General features: G+C 33.3%; 1 protein-coding gene across 1 annotated transcript in view; it reads right to left on the bottom strand.

Annotated features, from left to right (window-relative positions):
* Window positions 1-7,828: 7,828 nt before the first annotated feature.
* The window catches only part of LOC143083962 (uncharacterized), a 58,378-nt gene continuing 40,312 nt past the window's right edge, over window positions 7,829-25,894 (bottom strand). The window contains exons 7-9 of the mRNA XM_076260379.1: window positions 22,481-22,752; window positions 15,447-15,474; window positions 7,829-8,570 (exon numbers count right to left, since the gene is read on the bottom strand). Coding sequence (XP_076116494.1) covers window positions 8,203-8,570; window positions 15,447-15,474; window positions 22,481-22,752 — 668 coding nt within the window. The 3' untranslated portion in view covers window positions 7,829-8,202. The remainder of the gene's footprint in view (window positions 8,571-15,446; window positions 15,475-22,480; window positions 22,753-25,894) is intronic.

Genomic DNA, 25,894 nt, shown 5'->3' on the forward strand with positions numbered 1-25,894 from the left:
TATAATCTGGAAACAGCATACTCAGCCTTCATGATCCTGTCTTTAATATTCTACGTAATTGTAAAGTCATGTTTATAAAATAGTTTTAGGTTGTTTTTTTCTTCTTCAGGAAGAGGAATAGATGCCTACACAACGATAGCAGAAGCGGAATTAAAGAAGGAATATGCACCAGGAAAGGTTGGAGGAGTTTAGAGAGTACAATTTATTTTCACGAAAATATTAAAAATGAATTCAGAGATAATTTGTATCTATTTAACAGATCACCTATTGGGTTTATGAGCTTTTGTCATAACTTGACATCTGTTGTACTGGTTTTTTTTTCTAACTATTATAGATCTAAGAAGATGTGGTATGAATACCAATGAGACAAATATCCACCAAAGTCCAATTGTCGTTGAGGTCACTAAACGGACTCCAACAATAACCAAACACCACACCGTATACAAGTAATCCGCGATAACCACCTAATTATGAAAAGACAAACACATGTTACAGATGAACCATTAACAAACAACGAATTGCTTATTTCAACACGAAACAATATTGTTGTAATATTAGGTCTAAGGAGACGTTGTTTCAATGTTAAGTTTTAACCTATATCTAATAGATAAGAATATCAACGTTGATGCAATGCTAAGAATATAGCGTTGTTTCAACGCCAGATATTCAACATGTTCAACGTTGTGTCAACTTTCAAAACTAACAGTGAACTCAATGTCTTTTCAATGTTAAAAATCAAAGTTCATTCAATGTTATTTCAACGTTCAAATTCCGGCTGGATAGGGCGTTGTCTGGTTTTTTTTCGACTGATGAGTGTGAATGTCCTTCTGGTACTTATTGGTTTAAAATTACAAATCCTAGGTACTGATGTTGTTTGTCGTCTTAATAATGTGTTATAGTGTTCTTTTTATTTGTCTTTGTATATCTTTAGATTTAACTGCTTTGTCAATTTTTGTAAATATCCTTTTAGCGGTGCGCGGTATTTATACCCCGCAATTGTGTTGATGCGTTATGTTTTTTTGTTGTATTCTTGTTTTTCTTTTTTGCTTATGTGTTTTGTCTATGGGGTGTTTGCCAGCCATTTTGTGCTTCTTTTTTCTAATAATGTTAGGGTCACATGCCCCTTTCCGATAATGTGAGTGTCAAACGCCCAATTTTAAATACAGTTAATGAAAATAATTATCTAGCTACTTGTTCTGTCATTCCTCAGATCGTATTGTGAGCTACTGAACTATCGCATAACAAACAATACAGTTGAACAATAATAAAACCAACCTCCCAAGTCTTCAGGAGGAAATCACAGGTCACATGGTTAATTCTGTTTAGGTAGTGCGTATGAAATGACTAGGATGAATCAATCTTTGTTAAAGACTTTTATACAGAGTAAGTGAAAGTTTTATAAAGGTTTGTTATCTATGTACATGTACATGAAGCTAATATCAAAATGCACGGGCGTCAAACAGGCCGTTAGAGCAGGACAAAAAATACAACACATGTTATACAATGTGTTGCATGTCTACCTTTCTCGAGGTTTTGAGCTCACACCTGATTAATAAATCAAGAAACATCAACACCAAAACATGAACAACTGTCGGATAGAAAAACATACCACTTATGCAAAAAAGTCGAAAAATCATAAAATACTATATCTTTGGCTTACACTGTCCACACAATGTAGGGACTATATGTAGACGATAGTCCCGTGTCTTATACCTATAGGACAGCTTCGGACGATAAAAGTTATGAAGTTTCCTTTAAGAATTATAAAAATGTTTTCATATGATATATGCTATATGATCATTTAAACCAGAAAAGTCTGGACAAAGTAATATAAAGCTTTTATAAGTTAATGGTTGATTGATCGGTGTTTAACGCCATGTTTGTGCTATTTCGTGGTGGTCAGTTTTTATTGGTGGCGGAAGACGAAGTGCCCTGAAATAATCACCGACCTTCGGTAGGACAACTGACGATCCTAGTCAATTAAGATTTGAGTCGAGAGTACCTGGTACGTGCGGGATTCGAACTCTCAATTTCAATGCTGATTGGCTAGTGCTTTAGTAGTTCGACTACTTGAACCACTTGGTCACTGAGGCCCTTTTTGTAAGTGAAAGAATCGTAATGTCACAAGAATATGATATATCAAAATCAACACTATTACATAATCATCCATTAACCTTACAACCAAGGGACATTCATGCCCTGAATTTATCAAAACGGTACCCGAGAAGTATGTACAATTGTCTCGGGTGCATAGAGCATATATGAAATGAAAGGTACATCAAGGCCCTATACTTGGACCAATATTTGTTTAAAAAATATTAATGATTTATTCGCTTTTGTAAAAAAAATGCTTTGTGTATGATTATCAGACGGAAATAATTGGTCAAAATTGGTAAATGTCTCCAAACAGTCAATAGTTGTCACCAGAGGAAGACCGTAAATAAAGGCAACAGTAGTATACCGCTGTTCAAAACTGATAAATCCATGGACAAAAAACTAAATCGGGGTTACAAACTAAAACTGAGGAAAACGCATTAAATATAAGACTAGAACAACGACACAACATTAAAATGTAACACACACATAAACGGACTAAGCATTAGACAAAATCCTATGGGAATAACAAATATAACATCACAACTAAATACATGAATTTGGGACAAATAAGTACCGTGACACGTCTTATAGTAATGTAAATTCACACTCAAAAATAAGAGAAAACAAACGACACAACGGAAACACAACGTTAAAATGTAACACACACAAAAACGAACTATAATATAACAATGGCGTAAATCTTTTATAAAACAGTTAACAGAAAATTGCAAGCTAAGTCATATAAATTCCAAGAAGCAATCACTTGGTGTATTGTTTACAAGAAGACACTAGAAAATATAGTCATTCATTTAACTTGTATATACTTCTCAATGAAGAAGAAACCATAGACTTATAAGGTGTAAGTATTAACTTAAAATGAAAGAGGTAGAACTAATCTATTAAATAAAATGTTCACTAATAAGCCATTTTCTAAAACTCTTCAATCTAAAAGAAAAATTCGCAGGATCTTATATCAATAAAATCATCATAGAAACCAGAATTCAAATTTTGTACGCCTGACACGTTTTTGACTACAAAAGACTTTTTAGTAACGCTCGATCAAAAAAAGGGTTCAAAAGGCAAAACAAAAGTACAAAGTGGATGAGTATTGAAGAATAAAAAAATTCTGAAAGGTTTTGTCAAAAACAGCTTAGATACTTAGTTCAATTCCTGGCTAAAATTTCTTAATATGACAATAAATCAAAGTTTTATAAACGGGTGAGGGATTTTCTTGTTGTGTTGAAGACCCATTGGTGGCCTTTGGCTATTTTATGCTCTTAGGTCGGGTTGTTGTCTTTGACAACTACCCCATTTTCATTCTCAATATCACTACAGTCATGAACAAATGGATGATGATGATAATAACATTGTTATCATGTTGATATATTTTCAAGCATCATATCACGTACATGAATACTGATGCTGGAACAAAACTGCAATGTTGACATATGTCGGCAAATTTTAAGTATCTACCCATAAATGTATATAAGGACATCCTTAACATAAACCAGAACTATGTAAGAAGTAAGGCTGTATATTATCACGAAAATACAAATTAAGTTAAATTGAGTTAGAGACATCCTTTATTATTTTTTTACCAAAAAATATAAAAACTTACCAAAGATACCTGGCCAGTTATACATTTGGTATGTCACACGCAGGAATATATTGGTATGTCAGACGCAGGAATACATTGATATGTCAGACGCAGGAATACATTGGTATGTCAGACGCAGGAATACATTGGTATGTCAGACACAGGAACACATTGGTATGCCAGACGCAGGAATACATTGGTATGTCAGACGCAGGAATACATTGGTATGTCAGACGCAGGAATACATTGGTATGCCAGACGCAGGAATGCATTGATATGTCAGACGCAGGAATGCATTGGTATGCCAGACGCAGGAATGCATTGGTATGTCAGACGCAGGAATGCATTGGTATGTCAGACGCAGGAATGTATTGGTATGTCAGACGCAGGAATGCATTTGTATGTCAGATGCAGGAATGCATTGGTATGTCAGACGCAGGAATGCATTGGTAAGTCAGACGCAGTTATACATTTGGTATGTCACACGCAGGAATATATTGGTATGTCAGACGCAGGAATACATTGCTATGTCAGACGCAAGAATACATTGGTATGTCAGACGCAGGAATACATTGGTATGTCAGACGCAGGAACACATTGGTATGCCAGACGCAGGAATACATTGGTATGTCAGACGCAGGAATACATTGGTATGGCAGACGCAGGAATGCATTGATATGTCAGACGCAGGAATACATTGGTATGCCAGACGCAGGAATGCATAGGTATGTCAGACGCAGGAATGCATTGGTATGTCAGACGCAGGAATGCATTGGTATGTCAGACGCAGGAATGCATTTGTATGTCAGACGCAGGAATGCATTGGTATGTCAGACGCAGGAATGCATTGGTATGTCAGACGCAGGAATGCATTGGTATGTCAGACGCAAGAATACATTGGTATAGACTTAAAACTACTTTTGATAAGGAAATCATTTTTGGATCTGAAGAAAACCGAGTATAGAAATCACTTTCAAAGTTCAAGTCATGGCCTCTTTTGGTCAGTTTAAAAATTGTATAAATTGCTAGTGTATGTTAGACACACAAATTGATTTGTAAATTGTAATGCGTGCACATTCCAACGAATGCTGCCCCGCAGCTTATTTGTTTCTTGCTTCCTACTTAAATCGAGATTTATGTTGGTAATTTGATTTGCTGTCAGTTTGGCTATATTTCAGTTTATAATACTGAAAACAATCTATCTGCGTTGGTTCATGTTGTATACCAATGTGCTTATTAGCCGACCAGATGATCTCTATGTATACCATCATATGCATTTCACCCGTCCTTACTTTTATTACCGGTAGATTTTCTGCAGGTAATAAACATAGATAGAAGACAGTAACATGCCTTCTACCAACACGACAAGTGCCAAATGTGGAACAGGATCTGCTTACCCATCCGGAGCACCGAGATCACCCTCAATTTTTGATAGGGGTTCATGTTACCCAGTCCTTAGTTTTTATGTTTTGTTTTTTGTATTATTGTTTGTCTTTTGATCTTTTTTTTTCTTTTTTAGCCATGGCGGTTTCAGTTATTTTCGACTTATGAGTTTGAATGCCCCTCTGGTATCTTTCGTGTCCTAATCGAAAATACATTTTTTAAAGTACACTCCTAAAGAATGACGGAGGACATGTTGGTTCCCTTTGGCCTTGTATGTTGAGAAAAGACAGTTTGTGTTTTGCTTAGTCTTTATTTTATTTTTGTTTTCTGTAGGTTGTTGTTGTCTTTTAATTATCATTAGGTTTTGCCTTTGGCTTGTCAGTTTGTATTTCACTTACGGGGTCAACTTTTTCTGCCCTAATACAAAAGCTATAATTGTTCCTTGTTGATATTATTAAAAAAAATATATTAAATTTGGTGACTGTTGCATCATTTTTTTTTTTTCAGAATTTCCAAGTTTCAGTTCTATCATATTTTTTGAAAATTTGATAATTTGCTCTAAACTTTGCTTTTATTATTGTCTTATATCGATACATGTTGACAATAGGGAAGCAGGAACTATTTACCCTCCCTGTACACCTATGATCATATCCGCTATTCAGTGTTATCTTGTTGACCTTTTCCATAGCACCTGCGACCATTCCCGTGTTTCTGTTTTCTTGTTGCCTTTCATGAGCACCTGCAATCATTCCCGTGTTTCTGTTATCTTGTTGCACCTTTCCAGAGCCTTCGGCCATTCCCGTGTTTCTGTTAGCTTGTTGGCCTTTTCCTGAACATCTGCGATTATTCCCGTATTTCTGTTATCGTGTTGCTTTTTTCCTGAACACCTGCGATCATTCCCGTGATTTTTGTTATCGTGTTGCCCTTTTCCTAAAACCATACGACTATTCCCGTGTTTCTGTTATCATTTTGCCCTTTTTTTAACTTATGCGATCATTCGCGTTTTTTGTTATCTTGTTGCATTTTACCTGAGCACCTGCGATCGTTCCCGTTTTTTTTTGTGTTATCATGTTGCTCTTTTTTTTCCTTCAAACACAGCTTTAGATCTTGATTGTAACTTTTATCCTCGCCCTCATTTTATTGAGTCATGTCATTTACCAAAACATAGAACGTAAACAAAACATCAGTCATGTTTAAGTGGAACAAACAGCTTTTTATTTACAAAACACAAAACGTCAAAAATATGTAACAATGACACAATCTACATCAATAGTACAAACAAGATGGAAACAATTCATTACGCTTTTATTTACAAGATGGGATTTGTCAAACGTGTATAATTATTACACGATCTACAACAATAGTGGAACATAAGTATACAAACAGCTACAGTGGAACACAATGTTATCATCTATATGACTCAATTTGTTAGATAGATGTAATGACACAGTCTACAACATAACTGTAGTAAATTAATAAGATATATACACCTTTCCTCGATTTCCTCATTATTTGTATGACAAGTCATACTTTAGGGACAATTTTAATTTCAGACAACTGATGTTACTTTGTAATAAAAAAAGGAATAACGATATCAAAAAGGCAATCAGTTAAAATAATACTGTACACACATAAAGCTACAGACTATGACTCATTTGGATGCTAACCGGGGATTGAATTCGAAACATGGTGGGTTGCCTGGTTCTTATTTAAGCATGGGACATTATCAAATTTACAAATAATCAGTTCATTCCCTAATCCAGAAAACAAGACTGAACGTAAGAAATGAACACAAATTGTTTCTGAAGACAACTTTACTGAACTTTGCTTTTATGTGGTTAGTCTTAACTATAAAAGTTTTACTACAATTATCACATACACTTTGATAATATTTTTACATATCATTGCCACTTAGGTCAAGGTCAGATCAATCCTCTCAGAAAGCCATTTAATCTTAACAATCATTTCAAATATTAATTAAAATCGACTTATTGCTTGCAGCGCTACGATGGGGGCATAAACAAATATTTTCATTATCTGGCTATGAAATCTGTCTCCCGATCATACAAAGAAGCTTATGTCCAACTAATGTAAAGTTTAATGACGGTTTGAAGACTGAAAATCTTACAACCATGTACTGTATCTAAATCAGTGTTATCTGTAAAGACAAACTAAGTCCAAGTTCTAGTAAAATACCAACAACAACAAAAAAAATCAAAAATTTACTCTCTTAATTAACACTTTATATATTAGGTCATACAATACTTCTGAACTTTTAAAAAAACCATGATGAGGGGTGGGCTATATAATCTCTATGGAAAAGATACTTACCAATACACATTCATTGCATCTCAAATATCATGTGCTTAAAATAGGTGGTTCATATCTTAAACTTACCGAATTACAAAATAATACATGTAAACTTGCAAATGGAAATGAGATATGCCAAAGCTAAAACAACTGCATACTAAACATCATCGACCAACCTCTAGTGGTTCACCATAAACTAGACCTACTCACAAACTAATACATTGTTGAAGCTGCCACCGAAAATAGCATAGCTATGTCTGGCTTTTTGGCTTCGTCAAGGTCAGACAGAAATAAAAACAGACTGAACCTAAAACATTTTAGCGCCTCACCTCACCTTCTCAACAAAAAAGAGAATATGGAATAGTTTTCACAACATACTGTTACATATCGTAGACTCGTGTAAAAGCACCCCCCCCCCCCCCCAAAATGAATAAAAAAAAATCAACTCTGCAAATGGATAACAAGGGCTCTATCAACTAGTTATTGCATAGGTCTTTCTGAGATTTCCTGTCCAAAGGGAGCCTGATAAATTACTGACACATATTTATGATTTTTGATATTATGTTCAGTAACTGTGTGCAGGATTAAATTAACTGATGTGGAATCTAATTAAAGTTTAATAACATTATTTTGACAGTGTTGTGGTATTCTGCTTTACATTAAACTATATAATTGTACAGCCTATTCAACCATATTTACTTATTTTGAATCGGTTGAATGTGAATATTGACAGCATTTAGATTTTACACTAAAACCAAGCAAGATAATGTGAAAAAGATGGTTCTATAAAGCCAACTGTTTTCGTATTACTTCTGCTATTGAAAAGGGTTTAGTTTTTTCATGAATGTTTTAAATTTTCCTTGTTTCTCAAGTGGAATATATTTCTTTACTCCAACTGTTTTAATGATTTCCTCCAAACATCTAGCACCTCTCCCTACATTTCCCAAGGCTTTAACCAACACACCTATAGTGGGCTTCACTTTTTTATCTTCTCTCCATTGGAATAATATTTCCTTACATTCTGCCACTAAATTCCATCCATTGTTATACTGGATTATATCTAATGATGTTACAGGTAATCCTAATTCTATACCAAGTGGGATAGATACTACACCAATTACTTGTGCTAGCTCATCTAATATTTCATCTGTTGGAATTAAATCCAAGTACTCTTCATTGAAATCTGTCAAATATTCTTTTTTTTTATTAAGTTATTTACGAAAAGTTAATACTATAAACACAAGTTCATCCAACATATACATATATATAATGTTTCGAAATATAAATATAAATTGATTAACCAGTTTGTCATCTTCTAGCAAAAACACTTACATCATAAACCGTGACAAAAATAAAGGTTTAAATCAAAGCAATTTCACTCAAAAAGGAGCACTGGTGTTTTGAAGCATTGAAAGCATGCACCCTTTAACAATTTCTAAATGCATTTATTTCACACAATACAACTGCATATTCATTACTGATTCTATAAAAGGTTGACTTACTTTACGAATAAATGAGGAATGTGTCAATGGGACACAGATGCTGCCGTCACTTGCAGATCACGTCATGAAGGGGCATAATTCAAGAACGATAAAAGTGACGCTTCCCAAATTTATACTTTATCTGAGTTTTGTGGTTTTGTGGTGATATGCATTTTGTATAAGATTCCTAATATTTAGTTGAGGCAGATTAAAGTGAAAGAACGGAAACGAAAAAATCAACAATTCATCTAATTGTAAAGGGGCATAACTCTAAAAAAAAAAGGTAAAAGTGACGCCACCAAAATTCAAACTTGATCTGTGTTTCGTGATCATAAGCATTGCATATAAGATTCATAACATTTGGTTGAGGAAAACTAAAGTTAGAGAACGGAAACAAATTTAGGGACTTACGGGCATACTGCTGGACGTAAAGACAGACAAGGATAATGACTACTCCGCTACAACAGGGGCATAATAAAATTATACTGCTTCCTAATTTGTGTGCATAAATCAAATTTACGAATACTTAAAGGAGGGTTTGTGACTAGTAATAAGTCAAGATAAGTGTTCACTAGTTATATATCAAACTTACCAACACCGAAAGGGAGTTGTGTCACTGGTTATAAGTCGAGACAAATGTTCAACTTACCAATATCTTAGAGGGTTTATCACTGATCATAAACTGAGGCAAATGTTCACTAGTTATAGATCAAACGAACCAATACATGAAATATGTTTTTTAAATGGTAATAAGCCGAGGCAAGTGTTCACTTGTTATAGATCAAACTTACCAAAACATAAAGGAGGGTTTGTCACTGGCAATAAGTCGAGGCAAGTGTTCACTTATTATAGATCAAACTTACCAATACCGAAAGGAGGGCTTGTCACTGGTAATAAGTCGAGGCAGGTGTTCACTTGTTATAGATCAAACTTACCAAAACCGAAAGGAGGGTTTGTCACTGGCAATAAGTCGAGGCAGGTGTTCACTTGTTATAGATCAAACTTACCAATACCGAAAGGAGGGCTTGTCACTGGTAATAAGTCGAGGCAGGTGTTCACTTGTTATAGATCAAACTTACCAAAACCGAAAGGAGGGTTTGTCACTGGCAATAAGTCGAGGCAGGTGTTCACTTGTTATAGATCAAACTTGCCAATACCAAAAGGAGGGTTTGTCACTGGCAATAAGTCGAAGCAAGTCTTCATTGGCTATATATCATCTTTCAAGGGCAACTAATTTGATTAAAAGTCCACTTATACTTTTGGTGAAGTTGACTTATTTTTATATTTTGTTTTACATATCATATTTACTGTTGAAAGTATCAATTTCTGTCTGCGAGTTCATATGATAATAACAAAGAGCAAAAAAAAATAAAAATGGGTAGACATTGATATTCAAGGGAAATTACCCCTAAAGAGGCTAATTACACCAAAGGAATAGTCAAACTCACAAGTGGAAAATGAACTGACAATGCCATGGCAAAAAATCAAAATCACCAAAAGTCAAACAACAGTCTATATAACACAACATAGAAAACTGAAGACTGGGAAACACGAATTAATCTACTATATTTTCTGCTACAAAAAATGCCAACAATTGGTTAAAGGGCACTCATATAAGTATTCAATTGACGATTTCTATATATTTTCACTTGATTATAAGGGCTTATCTGGATTTAACCTTATCATTTGAAAGTCAGGGATGCATCAATACCTAACAATGTAGCAACAACTAATAAACAAATATATTAGTGTGTGTGGTGGATTGATACTTTAACATACAGCCAGTATTGAAATCAATATGTATTGTCCTTGCCAACTTGCCTTGTACTGAAAGTAAGAGAGTCAATACAAAACGTTATCAAAGACAAAACGAAAACAAGAATCTATATCCATACCCATATATGCCTATGTCAAACTAAATTTAGAGTCAAACCCCATACATGGTATGTGATTTTAAAAAGTTCAAATCATAATAAAATGCTTCAAGACAACAATACTTATAAAGTTTATTTCAATTTACCTTTTGGTTCAGGTTGATATGACCTCAAACTCATAGTTTAACACTTAAACCACTTAAACTAAAACCTAAAAATGTCTCAATTTCAAACTACTACAGAAAAAAATGCCCCCTATTTATCACTATTGCATTTTGGCATACTAAAGTTTTTTTCGCCAGCTTCTTTGATATTCTTTAGAGTTTTCCAATACTTTGATATACATAGTCAAACTGTCATATCATTTGAAGGATTAAAATGGACTCCGTAGCAACGACACACACACACCTATGTCTAGTTAGCGACAAAGAAAAAAAGACAACATTCAAAACCATTGAGCCCAAAACATTTGTGATAAAAATTAACTGAAAAGTTCCGTAGTTTTATACTGTTATAGTTGTTAACGTGTACGTCATTTGGTAGCGAGGCAGAGAGTTGTCTCAATGGCAATCATCAGATCATACAACATCATCTTATGTTTATATGATAACAACCCGTACGAAAATTTCAACAGGAGTTCAACTGGACTTCAGCTGGACTTGAGACGTATTCCAGTCTGACTTTGAAAAGTCCAGTCTGACATGAGCCGTACACGTACTTTTTCTTATACTTTGGTTATTTGCCAGCCGGTATTTTCTTAAAAGTCCAACCGCACTTTTTGTAATTCTGACAAAAAAATAAACACGGCTGGACTTTTGAGGGAAATTATTCTTTCTGTAGAATGATCAGCAGGACTTTTGTCTTAGAAAATTTTACAGTCATTTATGAGCAGGAATTAAGACTTAGAAAATTTTCATCAGCTAAATCTTCCCTTACAGAAATAAAAAGTTTGTCGCTAGGATTCTGTTCTTTGAAAGGAACAATTTCTATCAAAATGGAAAAGAGTTATAAATGAAAATTTGCAAGTTATAATCATGATATCATATTTTTTTACAATATATACTTTAAGATCAAACTATAAGATGTGATCTTTTCCCCTAAAATTTTCAATTCCATTATAAAATATTTAAAATAGATCTAGACTGTAAATGGAAAGTTGAAATTTAATATAGGTGATATAATTTTGATTGAATTATTTTCCAGTTAATATGTTTTCAACAATTATTTAACATCTTTACTTTTTCATGAAATAAAACCCCTAGCAAAATTGCATCTATTAATAGGTTAAATTTATACATTTTCTAGTATATTTATATTTAATAAGATGAATGCATTAAATAAATAATTATCATCATTCTTTAATAACAATTAGAAACTTGAGCCATAACAGTGATTTAATAGCAGTAGTCTTGTAGAGAGTGCCATCTGTTTTCAATTAACCTCAGTCTGGACAGGCCACAGGAAGTAGCATCTACACAGAGGTTGATCATGAGGCCATTTGAAGGATAACACATTTCTAAATACATATATCTGCAATAACTTTCACTTTTATTAAACATTTCATAATTGAACAAATTAATAATTGATTTGCTTTTCTTTAATATATCACATATTCAAAATTAAGACATATGCAAGAAGTCATAAGAAGAAAAATGTTCACAGCTCCTCAAACAACCTCATGTATTGCAATATCACAAAATTTGAATTTGGAATAAACAGGAAGATGTGTCTTCTTTCTTAAACAAAATGAGAAATTTACATTGGATGTATTAAGCAAATGTTTGGAAGTAGTTCTTTTCACATTATATTAGAGAAGATGGATCCTTCTGACTGGCATCAATTTCAATTTAGGAAGATTGCTGTTTGCATGTATTTTGGATTGCATATTCTGGTAAGTACAATCTGATATGCTCTTTTTTCTTCAACATATTGATGAAATGATTACAACATTATAAATAGCTTAATTTTTATTTTTGAAGAGTAAAAAGAATTAAAAAAAACTACATTAAATACTTAATTATGAAAAATATTTCAGTTTCAGTGATTTTCAAAGCTTTACTGCATATGCACTTTAAATTTATTTAGTCAGTAGTCTTAATATATATAAATCATGATAATTATAACCACACATTTTTAGGAGTAAGCATTTAGCTTCACAATTCCCCGTTTCTTGATTTTGCCAGTAAGACAGTAGAAAAAAGAAAAAGAAATAAGCAGTATATGCATATATATATACATTGTATATAATGCCATCTGGTTTTATTTTTTTATTTTCAGATTATAACAAGGGATGCATATCATAACAGACGAATCCACCATCTGAAGAAAAACTAAGCAGTAGTAATCAAGAGGGAGGGTTCTGCGGGGGTGGAACCACCCCTTTTTTTTGTGGATCAGCCCCTGCTGAGATCATCTTTAAAGGTCAAACAGAACTTTTTGAAGTCCAGCTGAACTTTTATGAGTCCAGCTGGACTTCTTAAAGTTCAGCCGGACTTTGTAAAGTCCAGCTGAACTTTATAGAGGCCATATTTTTGCCAGAAATGCCGGCTGGATTTTTTCAGACGTACTTTTATGAAAGTCCAGCTGGACTTTCTGAACCGGACTCCTGCTAATTTAAATATTTCGAGCCGGTTTACGGCTAATTTCGCTGAAAGTCCAGCCGGGTTATCCATTATAACACATTCAAAGAAAAGTCCAAATAATTATTATAAGTACGGTTCTCAGTACGGCTACTGTCCAGCCGGAGTACGTGTCATGTTTTTCGTACGGGTACTGTCGGCACAAAATATCCATACATATTATTTGATTTTTCGACCCTCTGAAATATTAAGTTAAGCATTCGAAGTTCCCATCAAAGTTACCGAAACCACTTATTCTTTTTCAATGAGTTTAATTATTTACTGCACGAAATTTTGTAATCAACATTTTCAAGATACTAGCTTAAATTATTAAGAATGAAGATTTATTTGTAATCATTAGCAAATTCATTAATATAAGCAAACACATGTTAGGTATTTTATCGTTTTGAAATATTTTTTTCTCCTATAACAAGTAAAAAGCACAATAAAAATATAAAATAAAAAACATAGGCTGTTTTCAATGACACTACAAATAGCATGAAGTTATAATGAATTTATTACATTGGTTGCAATGAATTACATTGATTTCCCAGTTAGATAAAAACCGATAATTTCACATGTGAAATAAACGTGGTTATTTCACTCTCTGACGTCATGCAACAATAGGCGTTGTCAAGACGTCGATAACGTCGGATCAAAACAAATTGTCAATGCGTAGGAAAAAGATATAGTTCCTTACATTTTCTACATTAATTTCATAAAAAAAAGCCATTTACCAATGTAATAAAAAGAATAACTAATCGCCGTATTTGAATATCAAAAATAAGACAACTTGTGACCGAACGCCGCTATGGATTAAACTCGTGCTGCGCACTCGTTTAATCCATGCGTCGTTCGGTCACGCGTTGTCTTATTATTGATATTCAAATACGGCGATTAGTTATACTATAATTAATTTAAAGATCATCCATTGCCCATTAAATTACTTGCTCGTTGAGCCAATGATAAAGTAAAAATAGAATGCGAATCAGACTGCATTGTATAAAAGCGCATAACAAGCTTACGCGAATCTCAATATAATCATATTATATACACCTATATGTAACTAACTTCCATCAACTGTTTCGCCTTGGTGGCGGAGCGGTCTAAGAAGTTCAACTATTGCATCACTAGCCTGTCACCACTGAGGTTGTGAGTTTGAATCCCACATGTAACAGGTGCGCTCAGCTCTAATCGTAAGTGACTATATGGTAGTGTCTGTTTTCTTACAGATGATTGGCGAGTTTCTCCGGGCACTCCGGCTACCTCCACCATTAAAAACTAACATTATCAGTCAGGGGCGTTACTTAAACAAGTTATTTTATTTAATTACTTATATAAGTAATTTTTTATTTTAAAAAATAATAAAATTACTTAATAGAGTTATTTTAATTTTCAATAGAAACATAGACTAAATGTAGTCTTCATGATTTTAAACAACATTTTATATCACAAAATAAAGAATTTATCAGATTTGAGAGGAGTATAGAGATAAAGGGTTACTTTGAAAATAATGACAAAAATATTACTTGAATAAGTTATTTTATACATTTTTGAAAAAAATAGCAATTACACTTATCTAAGGCACATATGTAATTGATTTAGGTTACAAATTATAAATAACTTCAGGTCTTAATTAATTCACAAGTATCTATCTATTTATATCAGTCTACCTTCAAGATTTTAGAGGAAAATGATAATTTAATAGTCCCAAGAAACCAATCTTTGACCCAGAAGCGTCGGTATGAAAGATAAGTGCGTGGGAAAGTTAATTAGTGTTTCTGAAGAATTAGTTTTTATATATCAAGGGAAAAATAATCAGATAACTGTGAAAATTATCTAAAGCTAGTAAAATCTGTATTCTTGGACACCTATAAAAATAATATTAAGAAAAATAACTTATATAAGTTATATTTAAATTAGCCTCGTTTTCAACATTACTTGTATAGGTAATTTTAATTGTTACTTGTTTAAGTAATGCCCCTGACTGATTATGAAATATAAGCACAATAAATCAACTGTTTTAATAGTAAACCTAGGTTTGGCTTTCATCGATATATTAATTTGACTTAATTGAAAAACATACCCCACTGTCTCTTTCTGATTCGTTTAACCTACAAAAATATTTTAGAAATAAATATAGATTATATGTGTACTGCGTTTCAAGTTGATGATATCAAAATATTACAGTGATCATCCTTAAACATGTATCACCCCAAGGTAGACCAACAACAAGAAGAACAGGAGGACAACGGACTGAAAGGCATACAGACTAGGAGTAGATTACCTTAGCCGTATTTGGCACAACTTTTTGGAATTTTGGATCCTCAATGCTCTTCAACTTTGTATTGATTTGGCTTTTTAACTATTTTGATCTGAGCGTCACTGATGAGTCGTATGTAGACGAAACGCGCGTCTGGCGTATAAAATTATAATCCTGGTACTTTTGATAACTATAGGACACTCGAATATTTGTTTCACAATTTCATCGGGTTGTAATGTTTTAACTTGATATGGAATGATGGGTTTGATTAACACACATGTAACGTTTTGCATTCGATTTCATAAAACAATTTGATTTCCTTAAAAAAAGAAAAGCAATACGTGAAGACTGCTGACTGGTCACCAAAAAAATGTTGCTGAATTTTTGGTTGCTTTTGAATTGAAATAGTTGACTTTGAATACAATAAGATAATGATGATGTTAAACACCTTTATTAGAAATATGTAATTGGGTGAAGATTCTTGCACACGTCAGTTGAAGGCAATGTTGCATTGTTGTGAATAGAAAAGTGAATATATACATCTACTATCATTTTTCATAACCCTTTTGCAAATCTCAGTTTCTACAAATCTGAGGTTTAATGCAAATTGCACGAATCAATCGCAATTTAAATTTAAGCACTCAGTTTGCTTGATAATCTGAATGCATTTATTTTATCTAACTGCGTTATCATTATACTTTATATTTAACAATCATTAAAACACATATGTTTTGTCAAAAGGCAAATAGGTTCTAACAAATAAAAAAGTAAGACCACAAAAATACTGAACTCCGAGGAAAATTCAAAACGGAAAGTCCCTAATCAAATTGCAATATCAAATGATAAAACACATCAAACGAATAGACAGCAACTGTCATATTCCTGACTTGGTACAGGCATTTTCAAATGTAGAAAATGGTGGATTTAACCTGGTTTCATAGCGCTAAACCTCTCCCTTGTATGACAGTCGCATCAAATTCCATAATATTTACAATGATGCGTGAACAAAACAGACAGTATAGGTAAAATAGACAAAATATTGGTACATCAGTCGTCATTGTGTCACAATCTCAAAACAAACAAGTATTTAACAAAAAAGCACAAAGAGCAAACAACTCTAGTTTGGCATTTATCTTAGAAGGATCATATTACAGGGAACATGTGTAACTAAGTTTTAAGTTGATTGAACTTCAACTTCATCAAAAACTACCTTGACCAAAAACTTTAACCTGAAGCGGGACAGACGGACGGACGAACGGACGGATGAACGAAAAACCAACAGACCAGAAAAAACATAATGCCCCTCTATTATCGGCACTGATTTTCGAAATTCGTCTAAAGCATTGTAGATATAAATCTATAATATACGTTATATAAAAATGTGGCAAGCATTGAACTAATAAAAGCGCTAACGCTGTTTAATGAATGTTTCCAAGGGGCATTACTCTTAATTTTTTTTTTTTGATCGGCACTAATTTTCGAAATGCATCCAAGCTGATTTAAAAACTGTAAACGTTAGAGCGCCATACAAGACCGTACGGAGGGATGGAGAGAAGGATGTCTGTTGGTATTTCGATGTCCTCTTCAACTCGTTGCGCGGGGGATGATTAACTTTTGTTTTATTTAAACTTTATTTGTTTTCTTATGAATAAAGCATTTTTTTTATATGAAGTGTTATATATTGTCTCTCAATATAGCATTTATGTTGTAGCGTAAAATGTTTAGTTGGAAGAGCGATAGTAATTAAAAGTTTTCAGTCTGCGAAACAGGTTTTGATAAGTATGGTCAATGTGGGTATGCCAGAACCAGAGTATACGGAGGCAGAAATCATGCACATGGAAGATACCGAAAGTTCCCGACATTTTGATATAATACCCAACTCTCGCCAGCATAATACAAAATAGTGATTATGTACGAAATGTATTGCTGGTTTATTTCTTAAATGCCTACATCCTTTGGTCTATCGACAAATTGCAGGTACTATGTAACTATTAGTTGGCATTGAAGGAAAAGTGTCTGATTAAAATTAAGTCAAAACAAAGAGTATAATATGTGCAGCTAAGTCTTCCAATTGCAATTCAGGGAAATAGTACTATTCTCGGTTTGCAATGAATAAATATCTATTTTCTTTTTGTTTCAAAAGAGAATTTTTGTTGTTGAAAGATTGACAGGAAAATACGTTGAAATCTTATTGAAAGATCAGTGGAAATTTATTAAAAATATCTAGAATAAGGAGGAAACCCTCAAGGGTGGTTGTGGAATAGCCATATGGTCACTCTTGGTCTTTTTCCAACTGGCAGTAAAATCCTTGAAAATTTCTGTCCCTGTAGGAATTACTCTCAATTTTCCACCATTCATTAAGGTCAGCCCTAATTATTACAAAAGGACATATATTTATTGTATGTATTGTAAATATTTTCTTGTCCACTGGATGTTCAACATTAACAAACATTCAATAATCGGATAAATAACTTATTATAGTTTTTAACAAATTACAGTACCTAAAATACAATACTTTATGGAATTAAAGACCTTTTGTGAGCACGCTCACATACCCCACTTCCCCACACATAAGTCAAAGGGGCATAACTCCTAAAAAAAATGAATAATAATTTCCACTTGATATGCACATCTACATTGTATGTCCTTATTATCTATAAAGTTTCATGAAATTCTGTGGTGTGGTTTCAAAAGAGTTGCGAAGAACAGGACTGACGAACGGACGGATGCACAAACAGACGGTGGTGTTTAATCTAACACATGAATGATGATACATATTGTCAAGTACATGCATCGTAAATTGTTTCTTTTAGACTTTTAATGATATGGATATATATTTTAGTAGGACTGTATACATGTACATTTAAAAGAATAAACTGCTGGAAGGTAGCTGGATATGCCCGCAGAGGTCCAACCATGAACAGTTGGGGCAAAAATGAACACAATAAGCAAGCTTGATACAGTTCTGAATTTGGATTGTAATTGCATATTTGACATATTATAGGTTTCTGAATAAATGAAGTCAAAGAACTTGAAATTGTTTATATTAATTGAATTTATGTTCAATTCAAGATTTCTTGCTGGTGGGCAATACACTGTGCTGTTGCGCAATACTTAGTAAATCTGTTGTCAGACTATAAACAAATAATGAATACTGCTCAAAGCACTTTAAAGGTAGTGTCTGAAAACTGGAATATCACCCTTGTTAATGAATAACTTGGAAACTTTTGATCTAATTAGTTATCAAAGTACCAGGATTATAATTGAATACGCCAGACGCGCGTTTCGTCTACGTAAGACTCATTAGTGACGCTCATATCAAAATAGTTGTAAAGCCAAAGAAATACAAAGTTGAAGAGCATTGAGGATCTAAAATTCAAAACGTTGTGCAAAATACTGCTAAGGTAATCTATTCCTGGGATAAGAAAATCCTTAGTTTTTCGAAAAATTCAAAGTTTTGAAATAGGAAATTAACCACATAATTGAAATTCATGTCAACACCGAAGTGCTGACTACTAGGCTAAAATTTATAAAAATCAAAATACAATTCACCAAAGTTTCACGAGAACTGATTTATTGTTAGAAAACTGGAAAAGGGAGCTTATGTCAATAAATAAAGACAATTGATCAAAGTTTCTTTCAAATTGGAGAAAACATTCATGACTTATTGTCCGAAAACTGGAAACCTAACTTTTTTAATGAATTAAACCCCATTTCTCGGAATCTTAAAATCTTAAATTAATGACAAGGAGCTCACGTCCATAGATATTTACAAATCACCAAAGTTTCATGCACATTGGGTAACACTAATTTGAGTTAATTTCGGAATGTTGATGAGGGACAGTCATAAAATCATTCGATGCATCAAATACAGTTGACCTTTTCCTTATAGTATCCAGGAAACATGTCACCCCTTTTTTTTGTTGATTTTGTATTTATATTCACTACAAACCAGGAAAAAGTCTGAAATTGCAGATATCTGTACTCAACTATACTGAATTTAACTCGACCAGTCTAAATTGGTCTGAATTCTACTCGACATTACCCAGTCTTAACCATACACGACCGTACTGATTAGTATTTTACCCTTATCTTTGCCATTGAAAACAGTCTGAAACAGTCTTAACCCATTTTCAACCTATTTCTTCAGTCTAAACCATAAATATATAATGAAGCTACCTGTACATTTTGAAAAGCTGTTGCTTTGAAAAAAATTCAAGATGACTATCTGATCTTAGTCCTTACTGAAAATTCGGGCCTTTTTTTACCTTGATTTATCATTTCTTAAATTTGACAGCATTATGTCAAACAACATAACAACCTGGGACTCAATAAGATAAATTAGCAACTGAGATAGCCGATAGTTTTATGAAAATCCAAGTAAATTTGAAAAAAGGTTTTAACAAATTTAAAGGTGAGTATCAACATTCTGTAGAACTGAAAATTCTAGCTGATCTAAAATTACCTATCAATTAAATCCTTAAATTTTACAGCAATTAACCAAAGTACCAAACAACCTAGAATTTAGTAAGATCAATTTACAACTGAGATAGCTGTAAAGTTTGATGAAAATCCAAGTTGATTTGAAAAGGTTATAAATTTATTGCGAACTGAAATTCTAGCTTTTTTACCTAGATTAATTAAATGCTTAAATTTTACAGCAATACACTTATCACAAAACAACCTGGAATTCAGTAAGATCAATATATAACCGAAAAACCTGTATAGTTTTATGAAAATCCAAGTCAATTTGAAAAGTAATAAACAAATTTAAAGGTGACTTTCTAAATTTAGTCCGAACTTCAATAATTCTAGTTTTTTTTACCTATTAACTAAATCCTTTAATTTTGGCAGCAATGAACCAAACTAACAAATAACCTGTATTTTTTTAAAGATCAATTTATGATTAAGTTAGATGGGGTAATTCAGACTAGACAACACTAAATTTGAAGGTCAAGACTGGTCGAGTTTGGTTCACACAACGTCGAGTATGGTTCTAACTATATGGTGCATGATTTAGACGCAAATAAAATGGTAATGTACTGGTCGAATCAAAGTTGAAGATAACTTTAGACGGTAAAGTATGGTTCAGACTACAGTCGAGTATTATCAAGCAAATGTCAGCCCAATGTAGACAAATCGAGTTAAAATCAGTACTGTCGATTACAGATATAGGCCATTTCAGACTTTTACTGGTTTGTAGTGATTGTGTCAGACTAAATTTATTCGTTCAGTGTATGTTCACATGTGTTAATATGTCTTTTGGTTAAGTTAATCAATTTCAATTGATATCTTAAAGTCTGTCTTTCTTTGTTGTGATGTTACACTATTGTTTGAGGTATGGGTGAAGGTTGGTAATCATGAAACTATTTAAACGCTTAAATGCGCTGTATCTGTTTGCACCTGTCCTAAGTCAGAAATTGGATGTTCAGTAGTTGTCGTTTGTTGATGTGGTTCATAAGTGTTTCTTGTTTCTCGTTTTTATATAGATTAGCCAGTTAATTTTCCCGTTTGAAGAGTTTTACACTATTCATTGGGGCCTTTATAGCTTGCTGTTGAGTGCTAATGCTCCGATGATTCTAGAGTTGTCTCATTGGCAATCAAACCACATCTTCTTATATCTATTCAGCCAGGAAAACTGATGATTGCCCAATAGAACATTAACATGAGGTGATGGTCAGATGGCACCTGCCAGACAGACACACCTTACAATCACACAATACGCCAAAAGTAGTTGACTAATTGCTTAAAGTTTACGAAAAACACAAAAGATTAACATTGAGCAATGAACCATGAAAATGAGATCAAGGTCAAATATAACCTGCCATACTGACATGAAAGTAGTAAAATATTTCCATAAACCCGATATAATTGACCTATTTTATAAAGTATAATAAAAACAGATCAAAACACAAAAAACTTAACTTAACCACTGGACCACAATAATGAGGTAAAGGTCAGATGACAACTGCCAGTTGGACAGGTACACCTTACTATCATTACATACATCAAATATAGTAGACTCAGAGTTCGCGAAAAGTGTCAGTACTCAAGATTTTACCACCAACATTTTGCGTAGGACTGACACAATTTTAGTATTTTTCAATAGAACTAATAATGAGGACCAGTAGATTTTCTTCAAGGACCACCAGGGGAAAAAGATTGTGCGAACTCTGAGTAGACTAACCCTTAACCTGGCCCTATTGCTTATGGTATCTGAGATATGGAATTGACCACGAAAACAGAACCTAATTCACAGATCCAGGAAATGAGGTCGAGATCAAGTATGCATTTATCAAAATACTAAGGAGTTTCTTATCCCAGGCAAAGATACCTAGCCGTATTTGGAATTTGCAGTCCTCAATGCTCTGCAACTTTGTACTTGTTTGCCTTCATAAAGGTTTTTATCTGAGCATCACTGATGAGTCTTATGTAGGCTAAACACGCGTCCGACGTATTAAATTACAAGCGTGGTACCTTTGATAACTATTAAAGGTTAGTACACGTGTTTAATTATTCGTTAACACAAGACTCATTACTGCTCGAATCAAGACAGTTGAAGGCCAAATCAAACACAAAATTGAAGAGTATTTTAAAACAAAAAGTTCGAAAATTTGTGCCAAATAAGAATAATGGGGGGTTAAAAAAAACGTAATGTCTCCAATATCTTGAAATCCTTAAACAAAAAAAATACAGAACATGAAAGAATCATTGATATTTCATATCAACAAAGAAGTGCTGACGAGGTTTGTAACAATCATGCACAGATTGATGCAGAGAATATGTGAATCTTTACAAATTACATAAGTATTCATTTAAAACCAAAAACTAAAATAAATAATAAAAAGATAGCTTACTTGGCAGAGCATATGGGTAGTTAACTCCATCTTTGTTAAAGCATTCCACATTTTCTTAAAAGTTCCTGAACATGTTTCTCTCCAGTTGACCATTATTCTATACTTGACAATCTGAACACATCTCGGATTATTACTTTTGAGATCATCCCATTCTTGGAAAGTCATTCCAAGATGTATGGCCAATTCTCGTATTGTGGTTTCGTCAAATCTTGATGAAAATCTTTGTAGTTCAATATCACTTGGAATCTGGATCAGGGCATCTTCTTGTAAACCTGTTTAAAACAATACATACCACTAATACAGTGAATTTAACCTATTTCGGACTGACAATTCCGATCGACCTTTTCAGGATTGTGATACACAAGACATGCAAGACAGGACAACCACAAACCGACCGTGCCAGGGCTATAAAGCAAGCCAGTATTTAAACACTTCCATCATCATCATCAACAACAAAATATGCCTGACAAGTACAATTTACATTGGATCACTAAATATATGCTGTAAATATAGAATAAAGGACTTTTTGTTTTTAATACTGACTTTATCACAGTAAAATATCAGGTGAGCCCGAAGGACGAGCCTGATATTTTCTGTGATAAAGTCAGTATCAAAAACAAAAATTTCTTTATTTTGTATATCGGTAATTAAAAAAATAAAATAAAAATCACTACAAAAATAGAGAAAATAACAAACGAACTTCTTTTTCGCGTCGAATTTGGTAGAATCACACTTGACGTCACAGGCTGCATTACGTCATTTAAAATTTTGTCACAGTGCAGTAAACATGGTGTTCTCTTGCACAAAGTATTGAAAAGGAATTATTGCATGCGGCTGCTTTGGACATGACTCACAATGCCAAATTTAATGGTAGCATACCGGTAAGTCAAATTTCTTTATTTTTCACAACTTGAAGCATAGTAAGAAATTAAAATGATACGATATGAATCTGACAGCATATCATCACTTTTAAGTTCAATGTTTTGTAGTATAGTGGGTAAAATCACATTTATCTTGTCATTATTCTCTCAGTGTTTATCATGAAAACGATCACATCGCCATGATTTCAAATAATTGTAAGAAAGCACTGTAAGCAGACATTTCAGGAGGCATTGTAATCTGACTGTAAATTATCTGAACAAGCTCATTTCTTGTCGACTTCATAATTATTTCAAACATTTTAATAGACGTCACTCAACTTTTATAATTCTTGCTTTTTTCAAAGTCATGTTCATTTATTTTTAACACGGACCAGAAATATAAAACTTCGAGTTTAAAGGCACTGTGGTAGCTGCGGAACCTTAGCTCTTAGGTCCTTATGTTACTTTTTGACTATTTGCGGACCATACTATGTTCACTTTTTTGTTCTTTGCTCTATGAATATCCGTCTTTATCATGTTATATTGACAATGAAACCACATCTTTTAAAAAGATGGTCCCACAAAAATGTCGAAAATGCGTAATTTTTTTTTTTATCTAGCTTCATGCGATAGCGGTACCTTTTTGGTCACTATTTATGTGTTGCGTCTAAATATGAATCGTAATACTTTATAGTGACTGAACAGGTAAAACACATACTTCTCACGAAACAGAAAAGGAAAACTACACTCGGAACAGTAAAAACTCAGATTGGAACATCATGGATGATATGTTAGTTGTACGTCTCTGGTGCAAGGAAAGCTTCATAATCATTATATTTATAGTGTAGATAACGCATTTTATTTAAAAGTCTATCGGGTTTTTCATACATTTTCTATTCACATTTTCACAACAACCGTTCAAAAAGGTTAAACTAACTTTGTGAAAGTTTCAAACAATGACAAGTGCTTCAAATCGCGCGCAATTTTGTGAATGAATGGGGAAAGTAGATCCTTACGCGTTGCATTCGCGCATGTCATTTGCGTACTGACATAATAATTTTAATATCAAGGCCAGTCCACTGATACTGACATTATCAGCGAGTACACATCAAAGGAAAAATGTACAAATTACCGATGATAACTGATACAAAGCTACAGTTTACACATGATAAATAGTCACAACATATGTATTGCACTGCCTGATTAAAGATTACAATTTACAGAAGATAAATGACCTTACAATGCAAGTGAACAGTGTAACTGATTAATTAGCTAATAATGTAGGACTTAGCATTTGTGGTTTATTTTGTAAGTTGAACATGTTGAAATGATAAAATTAAAGATGCAGCAGTTAACAGTTTTGGACTTACAAGTTATATTCAAAGCAACATCATGACTTTGGACATGTTAAAGGAGAACAAAAAACCCATAGGTAGAAAGAAAACACTGAAAAAGAAAAAAAAAAAGCAATTTCATCGAGTATTTAATCGGTTTCAAAAGTGTCACTATGAACATGAATCGATAAAAGCTCTTGAAAACTCAAAGATCTATAAACTGCTCATTCAAAGATTGAACAATGTCATGCTTCTTACTTGGGTTGGCGGTTTTTAGATTCAGATGATGAAACATACACAAATCTTAAAACTCAGGTGAACTTCGACCTTTACAGTCTTTACCGAGAACTGTGTGAGGCAAGTTCAGAGATGAGCAAAAAGTTTGAAGTGGTTAAGCTTCCTCGTGCAAAACCCAAGGATGTAAAATTTAGAAACGATAACTTTAGGGTTAACAAACTAAAAGCATCTAAGCGTAAAACAAGACCACAATGTATTCATGTCAGAGCATTGTCACTCAAATGACGTTTGCCGGGAGAAGCGATTCGAACTATTAAAGGTGTCATAACGATTTTTGTAGATCCAGAGATGTTTATTGATGCCGTTCAAAGTGAAACTAAACGGCTATAAACAATGTTTGATGGCGATGATACCAGATTCTTGTTCTTCAAATAATGAACGTCAAATTAAAAGATGTGTTCTTCAATTACAGAATAGGAAATATACTCTTCAAAAGCTTACCTATGGGGCATCATTGTTTTCAGAATAACTAAAAAGTAAAATCACAAAAATACTGAACTCCGAGGAAAATTCAATCGGAAAGTCCCTAATCACATGGCAAAATAAATTGACAAAACACATCAAACAAATGGACAACAACTGTCATATTCCTGACTTGGTACAGGTATTTTCAAATGTAGAAAATGGTGGATTGAACCTTGTTTTATAGCGCTAAACCTGTCACTTTTACGACAGTCTCATCAAATTACGTTATATAACAACGATGCGTGAACAAAACAGACATGATAAATAAAAAAGTCAAAATATGGGTACAGCAGTCATCACTGTGTTACAATCTTAAAACAAACAATTATATAAACAAGAGTGCACACGCTGAAATGTCTCGCCTTCTATACTAATCATTGATATTATGTTGATAGTCCTAAGTAAAAAGTTAAGCTTTATAAAAACTGTACCATAAACCTAACATTAACCAAGATAAC

Source organism: Mytilus galloprovincialis, chromosome 7, assembly GCF_965363235.1.
Source record: "Mytilus galloprovincialis chromosome 7, xbMytGall1.hap1.1, whole genome shotgun sequence".
In the NCBI taxonomy this organism is placed as follows: Eukaryota; Metazoa; Mollusca; class Bivalvia; order Mytilida; family Mytilidae; genus Mytilus; species Mytilus galloprovincialis.